The sequence below is a fragment of the Strongylocentrotus purpuratus genome, unplaced genomic scaffold, assembly GCF_000002235.5.
Source record: "Strongylocentrotus purpuratus isolate Spur 01 unplaced genomic scaffold, Spur_5.0 spur5_scaffold_2, whole genome shotgun sequence".
In the NCBI taxonomy this organism is placed as follows: domain Eukaryota; kingdom Metazoa; phylum Echinodermata; class Echinoidea; order Camarodonta; family Strongylocentrotidae; genus Strongylocentrotus; species Strongylocentrotus purpuratus.
This window is the reverse complement of record NW_022145605.1, coordinates 15,030,531-15,045,377: the sequence shown is the minus strand read 5'-3', so window position 1 is coordinate 15,045,377 and position 14,847 is coordinate 15,030,531. Positions and strand designations below refer to the sequence as shown.

At 36.4% G+C, this 14,847-nt stretch overlaps 1 protein-coding gene and 1 long non-coding RNA gene across 3 annotated transcripts in view; one reads left to right on the top strand and one right to left on the bottom strand.

Moving 5' to 3' along the window:
- Positions 1-9,820, bottom strand: part of LOC582635 (neuronal acetylcholine receptor subunit alpha-9) — a 43,400-nt gene extending 33,580 nt beyond the window's left edge. The window contains exon 1 of one of the 2 annotated variants that reach the window (XM_030991770.1): positions 9,357-9,820. In XM_030991770.1, coding sequence (XP_030847630.1) covers positions 9,357-9,429 — 73 coding nt within the window. In that variant the 5' untranslated portion in view covers positions 9,430-9,820. Of the gene's footprint in view, positions 1-6,051; positions 6,161-9,356 lie in introns of those variants that run through there. The other variant, XM_030991771.1, reaches the window with a different exon arrangement.
- A 2,238-nt stretch (positions 9,821-12,058) lies between these two features.
- On the top strand, positions 12,059-14,399 carry LOC105437196. The gene is made up of 3 exons (XR_970525.2): positions 12,059-12,272; positions 13,308-13,376; positions 14,076-14,399. It is a non-coding gene; the product is annotated as an uncharacterized LOC105437196 (long non-coding RNA).
- The last annotated feature ends 448 nt before the right edge of the window (positions 14,400-14,847 follow it).

Sequence of the window (14,847 nt, the reverse complement as noted above, 5' to 3'; positions counted from 1 at the left end):
CCCTGTTCACTGCAAATTAAATTCTTAAAACTATGCCCATCCATGTGTAAAAAGCTGTCACAAAATATAGATTTGGTCTAAATATTTGCATTAAAGTAAAAACACTTGATACACATGCATTGATTTTCCAAATAATTGAGCTAACAAAAATACCTAATTTTTGAAAAGGGTTTCCCCCTTTGATGGACTAATACAAAGCTTAAATTTGTTTGTAATTTAACAAAAAGCATCCATGGAACAAGATAGACTGGGTTTTTCAAAGAAACCAGATGACGTCTCAAAATACTCAAAGCGGTGAAGATCCAGTGAGGATATTAACAGCTTGTTACCAATCTTCCATAAATTGCATGTATCATTTAAACCCCAAGTATAGTTTATTTATTTATTTATGTATTTGTTTTATTTTAGTAGGGTTGCCTAATCAGTGATCAAGGCACTGTTTTTCACTGGGGCCCTACAACAAAAAATACACATACATGAAAAATACAAAGGTAAAGTATACATACATAAAATAGTAACATTAGGCTGCAAAATTAAATTAAACTAATGATCAGCATTTTGGGAATTAACTTTAACAGAATACCAAAAATGTTTAACAAATTGTGAGATGGTTTGTGAATTCTTAACAAAATTGGGTAAACTGTTCCACATAACAGAACTAGAATGAACATAACTTGATCTTCCAATTTCAGTTTTTACCGGTAAGAGTTTAACAGAATTATTTCTTGAAGAACGTGTATTATGAGAATGAATATTAGATAATTAGAGAACAAATTACATATATATTGTGGAGCTAGGTCATTAACAGCCTGAAAAACCATCTTACATTGGTGAAATTTCCATTGGTCGAAAATGGAGACCCACTTTAGTCTATTCAAAACTTGTGAGGTTGGGGTGCACGTTGGTACACCCAAAACCAAACGACACATTATTTTATGTTGTTTTATAAGTATACTTTTTACATTTAATGGCAATATCAAAGCATATGCTAACAATTTCAAACCGACGAACGTTAAGTATTTTTTTTGATCTACCTAGTAAAGCTATCCTTTTGTACAGTTTTGGTTGCAAAGAAACTTGTTTATCAAATTTTGACTCAAAGGCCAGTTAAAATTTAAGATAGCATGATGAAAGATATTGCGTTAAAAAACCTTGTGGAACAATCTCCCATCCAAAGTCATAAATTGCTGCAATGTCAATTCCTTCAAGTCTGATCTTGAAAAAAGGCATGATCTACTAAATTTAAATATGCTACATGACCCAGATGAGGCTTTCTCTCATGTACAGCAGTGACACTCCTGCGCATGCACCATCAATCACTAGTGTGCTCAAAGAATAAATTAGAGGAACACATTTAAGAAGTTACAAAGGGGCAAATATTGTTTAACATGTACTTTATGCCCAACAAAGGCCAAAATCAATGAAGGACTTTTAAAAATTATTTTTCCGGGGAGAGGGGGGGGGGTGTACAGACGCTTAACAAAAATAAAGTGTGAATTTGTACTTTTCATCTCTCAAAATACCCCAAAAAAATATTAAGTTAAAAATGGAAGTAGACTTATCCCCACAAATATCTGCTACCAGACAAACAGACAAAAGATGACAAACCCCATAGTATAATAGGACCCTTATAGTGTATGATAAAAATGAAGACCAAAGGAATGAGTTATTTGCACTGGGGATTTCAGTGATCTGTTCAAAATAAATACAATGAAATAGCATATGGAATCACTCACCATATTATTTTGGAATATGAGTACATGCAGGGAGAAAATCCCGATACCATATGCGTGGTGATGATAAGAAATAGATGAACAATGATACAACAGCAACAAGAATACCAGAAGTTACAAGCAAAATATCACAAAAAATACAATCAATACCACAATCAACATGGAGAGGATGAACAAAATATACAACTGAACATCAACTCGAAGAGATGGAGAACACAGGGAGGTGCGAGATGGTGAAGACATATGAAACATAGAACAGGTATGAGAAGAGGGTGGGGAAGGAGGAGAATGAAGGGGAATATTAAATGATAAAGAATCTGATGTAGATGGAGATGATGCAGATAACGAAGAAGTAGAAAAAGAAGCCAAGGATTCTGAAGGAGAAGATGGTGGAGATGGAGGAAAAACAACAAGGGAAAGATTAAATGACAAGGAATCTGATGTAGATGGAGGTGATAGAGATAAAGATGAAGAAAAAGAGGATTCTGGAGTGGGTGGAGGTGCTGGAATATTTGACCAGGAGTCCAGATGGGAAGTCTATTGGGAGAAAAGCAGATAGAAGCCACAATCAAAATGAAAAAGCCATAGATCTGATTGGATATACAGCCCTCAAAAAAGTTTGTGGAATGATTACTGATCTATGAATGGTAAAACTTGTATTATTGGAATGCTTCATTATTGTTCGTTACAATGGTGTGCAATCTGTTCTCATTATGTAATCATGGACTGCACAGTAGACCTTAATATATATCTAGCAAAATCCATTGTTTTCTATTAAAAAAGTCTGGTCTTTTCTCCTTTTGGTTATTGTTGTTGTTTCCTTGTATTCATGCCATGATTACTTCATTAATGTTTTAAATGAATGATTTGTGATGTTGACGGGACATGTTCCCATTATGTGCATACATGTATGAGTTATCTGAAACATAAAGAATGACATATTACTGCATTATTTAGGGTTTGAAGTGGAAAGTTTTTTAAAAGTAAATTTAAAACTATACCAATATCTCAAACTTGTCCAAAACATAAGACCGTTTTAATGACGGAGTTCAACATTTTTCCGCACACATTCAGTCCATTTTGCAAATAAATATACACAGTGTGTGGACTTTCCTGCATCAGCATCAACATCATTCAAACTCAGTCCATCCTATGCAATTGCCAACAAAGTCCCTCAAACCAAGAAAAAAATTGAAACTTTTGTCAGAAAACAATATTTAGCATTTTAATTTTTACATTCCCTATATTATATATATCTAGGGGTTCTGCATAATCCGTGATTCCACAATCAGAACAGATGGCATATCATTATCAAAAGGAAATGAATCTTTCCATATATACCACTAAACAGTTTCCGTAACAAAAAAGATATCCCCTCAAAGTCGAGTTACGGAACTTTTTGGAAGGGTTCAAAATGAACCCTCTCTATGTAAACAAAATCTGATGAAAAATATATTAACAATACGTGTGTAGAACTTAATTAGCAATAGCAGATGATATCATGCAGCAAAATTAATGCCTAAATAATTGTTCTTTAATTCATACTTTTAGGTGTACAATTTCTTTACCCGGAATGGCTGAAATACTTCTATAGAAAAGTATTTGTTCTTTTTTTTGTTCTTGTTTTTGTTGTTTTGTTGTCTTTATTTTGTATATTATGTCACTGGGTGTCATTGGGTGTCCGGACGGGTTGGATATCCGGACAAAACGGCAATTTCAAGAAATTTGGAAGCAAGATTTCATAATTTGTTTGAATGTAATGTAAGACAATATTATAAATCACAAATGCTCATGATTATTTTTGTTATTTGATCCATAGTTTTTGTGAAATTCAAAGGCAGAAGGAGGCGATTTTATTTGTGTTAAGTCTCCGGACACCGCACCCCCATCTTTATACATGTACATAAAAAATACTCTAGTTTTCATTATCAATATAATTTGATTTGATTTCAATGGGGGGGGGGGGAACACACCCCAGCCCTCCCCCAAATGTTCCGCCGCCACTGTTTAATACATTTCTCATGCAAATATTCATAAAAATCTTTGAATTTTTGCATGGCTCAACATTTCCCATGCATGGTCAGTACACCTCAAGGCTCCACACTTTGTTAATGCATACATGCATACACATTGCAAACTATAAGTTCAGTGCACTAGTACATCTCCACACCAGAGTCCCCAGAAAAAGATGTGTGAATCAGAAATAGACTAGGTCTAACTTTACTCACCTTGGCACCAAATAACATCTGGCCTCGAGCCTTCCCAAACACTGAATTCAATGAACTGGTTTAATTTCTCCAAATCAACCAGACGATCAACAAATATAAAAAAGACCTGTCCCAATCTTCTAGTTCTGATTAAATGATTGAACTGAAAACTAAAGATTAAAATAAAATTATAATTAAATAAACTGGCCGTAATTATCACCCCTTTTGGTCCATAAAGTGATACCGGCATCGTTCCAATAAGGGCCAAATCGTGAAATAAGCCACCGTTCTAGTCCCGCGCGCACGATCGGTCATCGACGACACGGTCGAGTCTCGCGCTTCTAATACAACGCGCCAGCTAGCTGCGCTGCATTTTTGCAAGCTCGCGCGCGCTAGCTCACAACGATCGATCCCGAGGATCTGTGTGTCCGCAGGGGGCGCTCTTAACATTTCAAGACACACACGACGATATACCAACGGGAGTGTTAAGTGTGTCGATTCTTTTCTTTTCGAACATCCGAGGACAGGCCTTATTTAAGGTCAGATGCACCCTCGGACGTAGAATATCCTTTTGCACGTATATTACTCCCGAGGACAGCATGTTACGTCCTCGGAAGTAAATTTCGTCCTCGGACAAAAGGTGTGTTTTCTTGCAGTTGGTCTCGGACGATCGATAATGCGCACGCACACAAACACACACACACACAACTATGCTGAACATCACTGTATTGCAGCATATATTTTTTGATGACTCCGAGAGTAATCAGGGAAGTATAAGCTCACATAATGTGGATTCTCTAACCCGCTAAATGATATTTCTCTTGGTTGAAAATTTGTCAGGAGGGGTAAATTACCCCCTCCCCCTCTGCCCCTTAGTCAACTACACGAGGGAGAAGTAGGCTTGAAATACAGATCTGGCGTTGTAATATATTATTTGAACGTTGCATAATCATTAGTGTAAATGGGTCGATTCCATCAGATCCCAAACAATCCCAAATATATTTTTAAATGCGTGTCTGACACTGACCAGCCATCAAAAATCGATCGATCAAATTGTATTCTTCCACAATATGAACATCACAGATCCATGGTAAATAGCCGGGTTCTCAGATTTTCTTGGACATCAATTCTCTGACAATAACATTTTCAACTAAATTTCCCATTTTTGTCCTTCTTATGTTCAGTACAATTATGGTAAACATAGCAAAAACGTATATAATATTTTTTAAGGAGGCAGAACCCTGGAAAGCAAAGCTTGTGTTGGAAACGCCATGAACACTTTTTGTTTAAGTCGCTGTAGGCGCATTATCATACATGTATGAACGTGTTTCTCTGCATCATTACGGTTAATATCACCACCATAAATGTCATTATTAAGCACATAAACTGCTCCTGCTACTACCCTAAATTTCTCCCAATGCCGTTATTAATAAAGTGGGAGCATGATCATCAACAGTTTACACAGACAGTGCATATTTGGAGGATACCCACTCTTTTATTCTAAAATACAAGCAGGTGCTTTATTCCAATCGACAACATCTCATCAAATATTCATTAGGAATGCCTCTCTATCTGATAATCATTTGGAACATTGAGCCACACTGTAGACATAGGAACGTCATTGCCATTTTGAGAATCATTAAAAAAGCGGCAATTCACTTTGTTCAAGCCTTGATCCCACGATCGAAATTAAAGCTCAAAATCGTGGCACTGCAGTTTTGATTTGATGAGTTTTGGTCACATGATTGCATTTCACTACCAGACACGCCCTAAAATTCAACAATGGTAAACACTTTCAACTATAACACTAATGATAAACGTAAAAATAATTATAATTAATAATAATACTACTACCAATACTACTACTAATAATAAGATTGATAATAATGATAACGAAACGAACGAGAAGACAAAGAAGAAGAAGTAGAAGAAAAACAAGAACAAGAGGAAGAATATAAAGGTGAAGAAGAAGAAGAAAAAGTAGAAGAAAAACAAGAAGAAGAAGAAGAAGAAGAAGAAGGAGAAGAAAAAGAAGAAGAAAGAGAAGAAGAAGAAGAAGAAGAAGAAGAAGAAGAAGAAGAAGAAGAAAAATAGCACTCCAACAATATTACCTTGGTTAAATTTCTTTCTTTGTACTTCACTTTCTTGTATTCCTTGTTATCAATTATTGTAACATTAATTTATGTTCCTGGAAATAAAACATATCAGGTTCCGAAAGTAACGTCTGAGTGGAGAGTGGCAAACGTGGATTAATGACTTGCGAAATAAAGGACACTACCCCCCCCCCCCCCCCGCCTCCAACCATTTTATTGAAATGAACCACTATACCACGAAACATCTACATAACTGTTTATGGTTGCAAGGGAATATTCGTACACAATGGTGCTTTTGGGGGCAGAGGCGTTTATGTTTAGTAGCATAGTGTACATACATGTATATAGTAGTGTTAATACTGCCAGTTGAGATGTAGGGTTTCATGTATTTTTTGTTTAAGTAGACCTATATCCTTAAGCTTGCCTTCATTTGTTTGTTGTTCGCTGCCAAAGGTTTTCTTGTTTTTAAAGATTTTCTCTGTGTGTTTAAAAAAAAAAAAAAAATTCTATATGAATATCATTGTTGAACATTATATATGTACTATTCAACTGTATTTCTTCCATGCCCCAGAAGGGGCCGTTAAAGAAATAAAAAATCATTGTCATTGTCATTGTCATTGTCATTGTCATTGTTATTGTCATTGTCATGCAAAATACAATTGTATGACCTACAGAGAATGCTGGGATATAATAAAAACATGATTCGTAACCAAAATACGGGCATTGCGGGTGGTAATTACTAGCATCTCCGTATTAACCCAAATTAAATACGACCCCAAGAATTAACATGGCACTTGAGTCCTACAACAGTCATTTTGGCTACCAAGGGGGCGTACATCATGCACCCATGGAAAAATACGGACATAAACAATTAAACTGAAAAGGAGAGAGAGGGGAGAGAGAGTGAGAGAGGGAGAGAGGGAGAGAGAGAGAGAGAGAGAGAGGGGGGGGGGGAAAGAGGGGGAAGGAGGAGGGGAGACGGGTCTCTCACATACCTTTTCGAAATCGGTGGCCTTCTTTATTTTTATGTCAGCCAACTAGTAAGAACAGATGCACGCCCCCCCCCCCCCCTCCCCTTGACATATTTCCCCCTCACTGGCTGTACCGACGCTACGCCTATATATACCACGATTCCATTACCATTTTGTAGAACTTTTTAGATGAGACAATAATTATCATTACATTGTTTACAGCATTCAACTCCCTGTTTGTTGGTGCCAAGTGCCAACCCCACCCCCCTCTCTCTCTCACACTTATATAGATTCATAAAACTTGCAGTCCTTTCATTAAATGTGTTTTGTGGGAAAGTACATTCAAGGTTGGAAATAAATTGCAGGAGGCACTCGTAATGATTATTTCATTAAATTATTATTTGATAACGATACGTCCGACTTCAAAGTAATGAATTATTCTGTAGATTCTAAAAAGCGTTTAATAACGCTTCAGGCGACACAATAAGACCTCGAACAAAATTCAATGATCATTCAAAAACATAAATGACATGCTAAAAATTAGAGAATCTCATCATGTTGTTGCACTTCTAACATGCTCAAAATTATGTATAATGGACAAATCTATTGAGAAAAAACATCAACTATGCTTCACCATACCTTTGAAATTACAAAATATCTTTTGTTTTTCGTGGCATAAATAGTACATGTATCTAGGTTAGCGAAGTGCACGAGGAAGGTGTGTCGATTATTATATCCAATACAGCAGCTATTCAATTCAATAAAACGAGTTTAATGTAGATTCCCAAATAAAGTGGAACTCTACAACATAATGAAATTAACAGCAAAAACTAGATTTCGAGGAAATATGCTCTGCTGAATCTTTAGTGTTTTTACTATAATGTCCATCTTCAGTTCTTATGAATCATGACTTGTATACAATCACTGTTTGTTATGTTTCTGGAAAATTCAAACGTGAATATATGAAGCGGTTTTGAAAGGTATAACTTCAAGAATAATGACAAAATGATGGCTTTATTCAAAACATCTACGACGCACTCTAAGACATGACAGATTTTTCATTATTACGGTCATCCGACTCCGGCTGACTCGCAAACTTTATGAGCGCATTCTCCATTTAACATGTTCACTGTGGATTATTTCTGTCAGGCGCCATGTTACAGACAAGTACAATATACGCCGAGCAAAACTACAATGAAATTCGCTCCCTGCAAGGTATCCATTTGACAGGAGGATGGAGATGGGTAATGTGGATGAAATGCCTCGCTATGACGAGTGCATAACATCTCTACAAAAACTAATAGACCTATAACTCTGACGATAATATTTCAAATATAATAGTAATATACCCCTCCCCCTCTCCCCCTCGTCGAGTATCTGTCAGTTTCAGGGAGGAAAGGCTTCCCACAACCCTTCGACGTATTAATAATAAATTAAGGGCGTCCGCCTTAAATGTCCCCACTTTTTAATGGCTTATTTCGTTCCATCGACTCTTGGCGTCGGGTTGGATTCTCAGGTTACACGAACTTTCGTGAATAACCAAGCGCTAATTAATTGATACGCGTCTGTAAACATCCCAGTTACACACGCATTTGTCCTAATTACGACGTTTTTTTTCTCTCAGTAAAAAACTGATTATACATACAATGTAGAGTTTAAAAAGCTTTATGGTAAAATATATTATTATTTATCAAAGCAGGCTATTAAGTCGCTTATATGACACATGTTCTGACGACAACTGTCCTGCACTAACCGAACTCCCAACTTCAAACCTGGAACAAACAATAAACATGACTTTAACCCTAATCCTAAACCTAAGCAAAAAACATATTTCATCCCCAACCCTAATCCTAAATCTCTCCTAAAACTATATTGTAAACCCAACCCTAACCCTAGATCTAACCTAAAACTATTTTGCAATCCCTAACTCTAACCCTAAACCGAACAAAAAACGTTTAGTAACCCTAACCAAACCCTCAAGTCACTACCCTCGACCTACTCTAAAACCATATTGCAACCCTATAAGCCTGAGCCTAAACCATAACCTAAAACCATATTGCACGCCAAATCCTAACCCGAAACCTAACCTTAATCCATGTTGCAACCCTAACCGTAACCCTAACCAAACCCCGAACCAATGTTTTGTTTATATCCATGGAACCTCAACCCACTACAACAACTACTTCTACTACTACTTCTACTACTACTACTACTACTAGCAGTAGCGAAAGTAGTACGTATAATTACTATTATCATATATCAAACTAAAGTACATGATGTTTGAAGTACAAAGTAATCATTGTAGATAAACATTATTTGAAATTGCATAACAAAGCACTTAACTATACATACCATTAATGACTCCACTTGCAATTAAAGCCAATATGACAAAAGTAAGATGATAATCCTTTGTAAAATTCCACATTGTGTGCTCCTGTTACTGCTCGTTCGTTGTTGTTTATCAAAAGATGGCAAATTTCGGGTGAAATGGCCCACGAGACGAAAGGGAATTGTTTGGATGTTTCTTGTCGTCTGTTCTCCTTGTAGCAATTTTTGGAACGTTGAATTCGAGAGTGAAACGAGTCGGCGCAAAACAGGGCCTATCAACACCGCCAGAGAGGGCAACATGCATGCGCATTCGATCGCTTATTATACATGGTGTACAACATTCGTATATCGACATCACATAACTGATTTCTGTGATCTACACAGATGACGGCTTTTCATGTCCCGATCTTGCAAGAAACTAAACGCAGAGGGCGCAAAGCAACTGATAATAGAAACTCACGTATGAGTGTTCAAGTTGATGCGATATGTTGCTCTATTCCATAAGGTTGGCACACTGTCAAATAGATGAATAAATAGATGACTGAATAAATAAGGGAAAATCCAGTGGATAATAAGGGATTATTTCTACCTGTGTTATTTCCAAAATGGTCTGTTTAGATATCACCAAATAGTATCTGAATTAATGACTTCAATCTGCCTAATCGTATTGAGAGACCCGAGAAAGATTTGCTATTGTGGCCATACAAATTAAAGAATGCAATTTCGTGTCTTGCTCTGTCACTGTGCTCCTTCACAAAATGAAATGTGACCCGTCAAAGTGCGTCCACAGCAGGCGCGTACACGGGGGGGGGGGGGGGGGGGGGGGGGGGGGTTGGGGGGGTTAACCCCCCCCCTTTGGTATTTTTTTGTGTGTAACCCCCCCCCATAACCCCCCTAAACCCATGGCTGACCTAAAAAAGTTAACCTTACCCCCCCCCCCCCCCCCAACGGCGCAAAATGTCAAATTTTCAAATTTCGAGACCAAAAAAAAAGTGTTCTCTAAGATTTTCTTAGGGTCCTGGATAAAAACAATATATACAAAGTAATATACTTAATATACAATCATAATGTAGAAGTTACAGCAGAATTAAAAATATTTACAACAAATTAAAGGAACCTCACCCTTAAGAATGAGTGTTGGTACCTTTTGATGTACAATTTTCCTTAAGAAAGTGTTCTAGAGATATATAAATAAAGATATTCTAAGCAAGATGCAATGTCTTTTAGCTTGACATAGGTGCAACCATTTTCTTGATAATGTGACGTACCAGGCGAATTTATACATGTACCATGCATCAAGTTTTAGTTGGAAAGACTTTTTAATTTAATTACAAAACCTTTTTCTTTAAAGAGAACGTTGAGTTCTGGGAAGAGGTGAAAAATAATTTGTGAGCGTTAGCATTGTTATTTTGCAAGAGTGGAAGAACAACAGATAAAACATGTTCTCTGAAAAGCATGGCTCTTCAAATGCCTTACTATTCTAAAACTGGCATGTAACAACATACAAATCGGGATGGGCTTTTATGTCACATGTTCTTGTAGTCCCATATACATTTTACTGTGTACAGACTGGGCCAAATTTCTTATCATTTTGATGATTCCAGAACCTTGCAGTACACAACTTTATCTTTAAACGAGGAGAAAATCAAAGCTTAGAAGGTAACAATAATATTTGATGAAAAATATGTAAAACAGGAACACTTATAACCAAATTATTTAAAATACTAAAATACAAATCTATTTCATTTATTCGAAACCTTCAACACAATGCGTTTTGACAATCGTAGTACAAAGGATAATAGCAGGTAAACAAAATATCTATCACCATACACATCTAAGAAAGAAGCATCCATAAATGTTAATAAATTTACTTGATAAACGACTTGGCATAGTCACTATGAACATGACGGACAATGAAAGCGGACAAAATATACAGTTCCTCAGGTAGACAAAGGAACATCCCTCTACTGCTATCATGTAAAAATGTGTAGAACAGGTGAATATGCATGTGACACCTGTTCTACACATTTTTACATAATAGCAGTAGAGGGATGTTCCTTTGTCTACCTTAGGAACTGTATATTTTGTCCGCTCCCATTGTCCGTCATATTCACAGTGAGTACGGTCAACAAGTTATCAAGAAAATTGCGATGCCTATGCTGAATACATTATTCTTGCTTTATACCTCTGTCATACACTTTGATGGGGAATCTTGTAGATTAATGAGCAAGAATACAATATATCTCTCGGAATAACTAAAGTTATTTCTTTGGGTGAGGTGTCCTTAAAAGTACACATCAATATCCAAGAAAGTAACATTGAACTGACTTTCACTATTTCAATTATCATTTCACAATATAATCGTTGACAGCGTTAAGGAATATCAAAGTATTCATTTAAAAAAAATTGTTTTATTGCAGATGACCATATGTTGTTTCGGTATAATTCAGGATCATAATCATTACGTGGTGGGCAGCTATAGGATTAAAAAAGCCGCAAAAATATTTGACCAAATGGTTTGTCATCAATTGATAATCTACGGCTCACCGCCAAAATAAAAAATCTTTTAAATCAAAATATGAAAAAAGGGAAAAATATTAACGACCAACGTCCAACCTCATAATTTTCTCGAGGAAATGAAAGATTGTAATAAAAACGGATTAATTGTGAAGTAATAAACTGATATCGTGAAAATCTTATAAATAGACACATCAAAACAGAATTTTATACATCGGCGGACAGCAACAGTTTAAACAAGTCCAGATTTGAATCTTTACTCTCAGTCTTACTGCGATTAGTCCGTGAAGTCTTGAAACAAGATGAAGACGAGTATTCTATCCGCCATCTTTCTTGTCATGGTACTGGCCTCCAGTGTCTACCAAACTACTGCCGTCAGTGCCAGTCGTTTGTCGCGCAGTGCTGAATCTCATGGCGATCCAGGTAAGGGCCAATCATATTACTAGGATCAGTAATTATGCAGTCCCTCGTTTCACCTATGACTGGCCTTACATGCCATAATTCTGTACAACTGTACAACCATACAGCTATCGAATGGGAAGTATAGTTTAAACCAATCAGAACGCGAAATTGGGAAAATTCGGAAATTTCTTGACCGACCCACAACTGCAAAATTAACCCATGCCTTTGTATCTTGATTAATGTAATTCAATTTTTGTTCTGGCCTTCCTCATTCATATCTACTTGCACTTCAAAGAATTTAAAATACTGCTGCAAGGCTTGTTACTCTCTCGAGAAAATTTGAGCACATAACCCCAATATTGTGTTTTCTTCATTGGCTTCCCATACACCATCGTACATGTATAACATTCAAAGTTCTTTTTTGGCATACAAAATTCCCCATTGTTAATGCCCCTTAATATCCTTTAGATTTGATTTTCTTACGTTGTTCGATATCTTTAGGACCTCTTTGATCATCATCAACCTTGCAGTTTACCCTTGGATAGACCTCGTACTGTTTCAAGATATGGCGATCGAGCTTTTTCAGTAATTGCCCCTACTATTCTTTGGAACCAATTACCAGCGCATATTCATAATATTCATTCCCTTGACATTGCTGAAAACGCACCTTTTAATTCATGAATGATATTCTACAGCACGGGCTCAGTTGTGAGGTGGTCAAAGAAGGTGTATACCATCGTATTCCTTGTATGTTTGATCTTATGTTTGATCCCATTTTTACTGATATATGCTTGATTTATTGGTTGGTAATTTGTAGGCAGACAATGTTGCACTTCGAAACGACCGTATTAAGCGCCTCATAATTTGCAGGAAACTATGCAACCATTCAAATTTATAATATATACCTTACTTAATTTTGTTGAAGAAATGTATGAATGTATGATTCTGTTGTGACATGATTAGAATACATGTTATGATGACAGAAGAATCAATAAATCCAATCCATCTTCAATTCAATTCAATTTAATTCATTTCAATTTATTTCAATATCAATAGATGTCCAGGAGGAAGACAAGTCTACGGACAAAAGATGCAAGTGGAATCCAATCTACTGTTTTGACGACTGTAAGTCATCAGGGCAGCTTTTCACGAGACCATCCAAAGTACAAGTCCGCGGACAATCATTGAAACCCGTGTATTGAATGTAACATGCGTTTCGATGGGATGTCGGTGAACTTGTACTTATAACGGTTTCGTGAAACGATGTCCAGGCCTGGTGCTAGAATCATATAACCAATGCACACCGATATTAACCCGAGACCGACAACAGACCTATCAAACTAAAATTGCCATTGCTTTGGAATGGACGAAAATCGATCGGTCCCTTAGGATTTGTTATGGAAATTGTTTGGCGATGTAACTGAAGTGGGAGGCTAGTCTTCATGAAGGTGGAATATTAAGTTAAACCCGCGAGTGTCATTAAAAGACTAATATTACCTTCCAACGAAAGTACTAGACTTTAATAGTAATTCAGATTCTACCTAAGAAATTATGTGGGCATAATATGTATTTGACGAATATCAGGTTTAATATATAATAATAATACTGATGATGGTGATTATCATGCTGATAATGACAATAATAATTATAATAATGATAACACTAATGACAATATAATGATAATGATAATGACATTACTTCTACTTCTACAACCTCTTAATACTTACAAGCATTCACATCTTAGCCACATGTTGGCAGTCAGGTAAAACGAACTATCAAACCATTAATCCATAACTAATAATCTTTGTCGTTTACTTTGTGCAGAATGTCACTCGTGTTTCTGACGTCACCATCAATGCTGCGCTGAAGTGTCACAAGATCAACAACTCAACATCAAGATATTTGAATATCAGAAGAAACAATGAAAAGACCATATCAAAATATGAAAAAGGGTTTTCTTAGGAAGTAGTTAAATTAACTATTTGCGTTCCATGTTTTGGGAAATACTTTCTTCTTCGATCAGAAGTTTCTACATTACAAAATACAAATGATTATATTGACAGTATGAATGATGAATCATTAAAAAATCTATATGTCAAATAGCGCAAAGCAGTTGGTGAAAGAATTAAACAAAAACGTTAAAAACGATATATGTCATGTTACTTGTTCTTCATTATTTAAATCCAACATAGGATTTCGTAAGAGTATTTAGCGTATTCAGAGAATGGAGGAAAAATTCAAAAGGAGTTTGTAAGAAACGAGTTATCCAGAGAATTATCAGTCTTGGACACACTGATAAGTGTATAACGGCAAGAAAGAGAGGATGGGATCCAAAGATGGTATGTGTCTGTCTGAGGGAGAGAGAGAGATAGAGAGAATGTTTGTGTGTTCGTGTGGTTGTGTGTGTGTGTGTGCGTGTGTGTGTGTGTGTGTGTTGGAGAGGAAGAGAGAGAGAAAGAGAGAGAGAGAGAGAAAGAAATAGAAAGCCGAGAAAGAGAGAGGAAGTGAGGGAGTGTGTGTGAGCGCGCATGTGCGTATGTGCGTGTGTGTGCATGTGTGTGTTTATGAGGCTGGTCTGTCAATTATAAGTGCACAA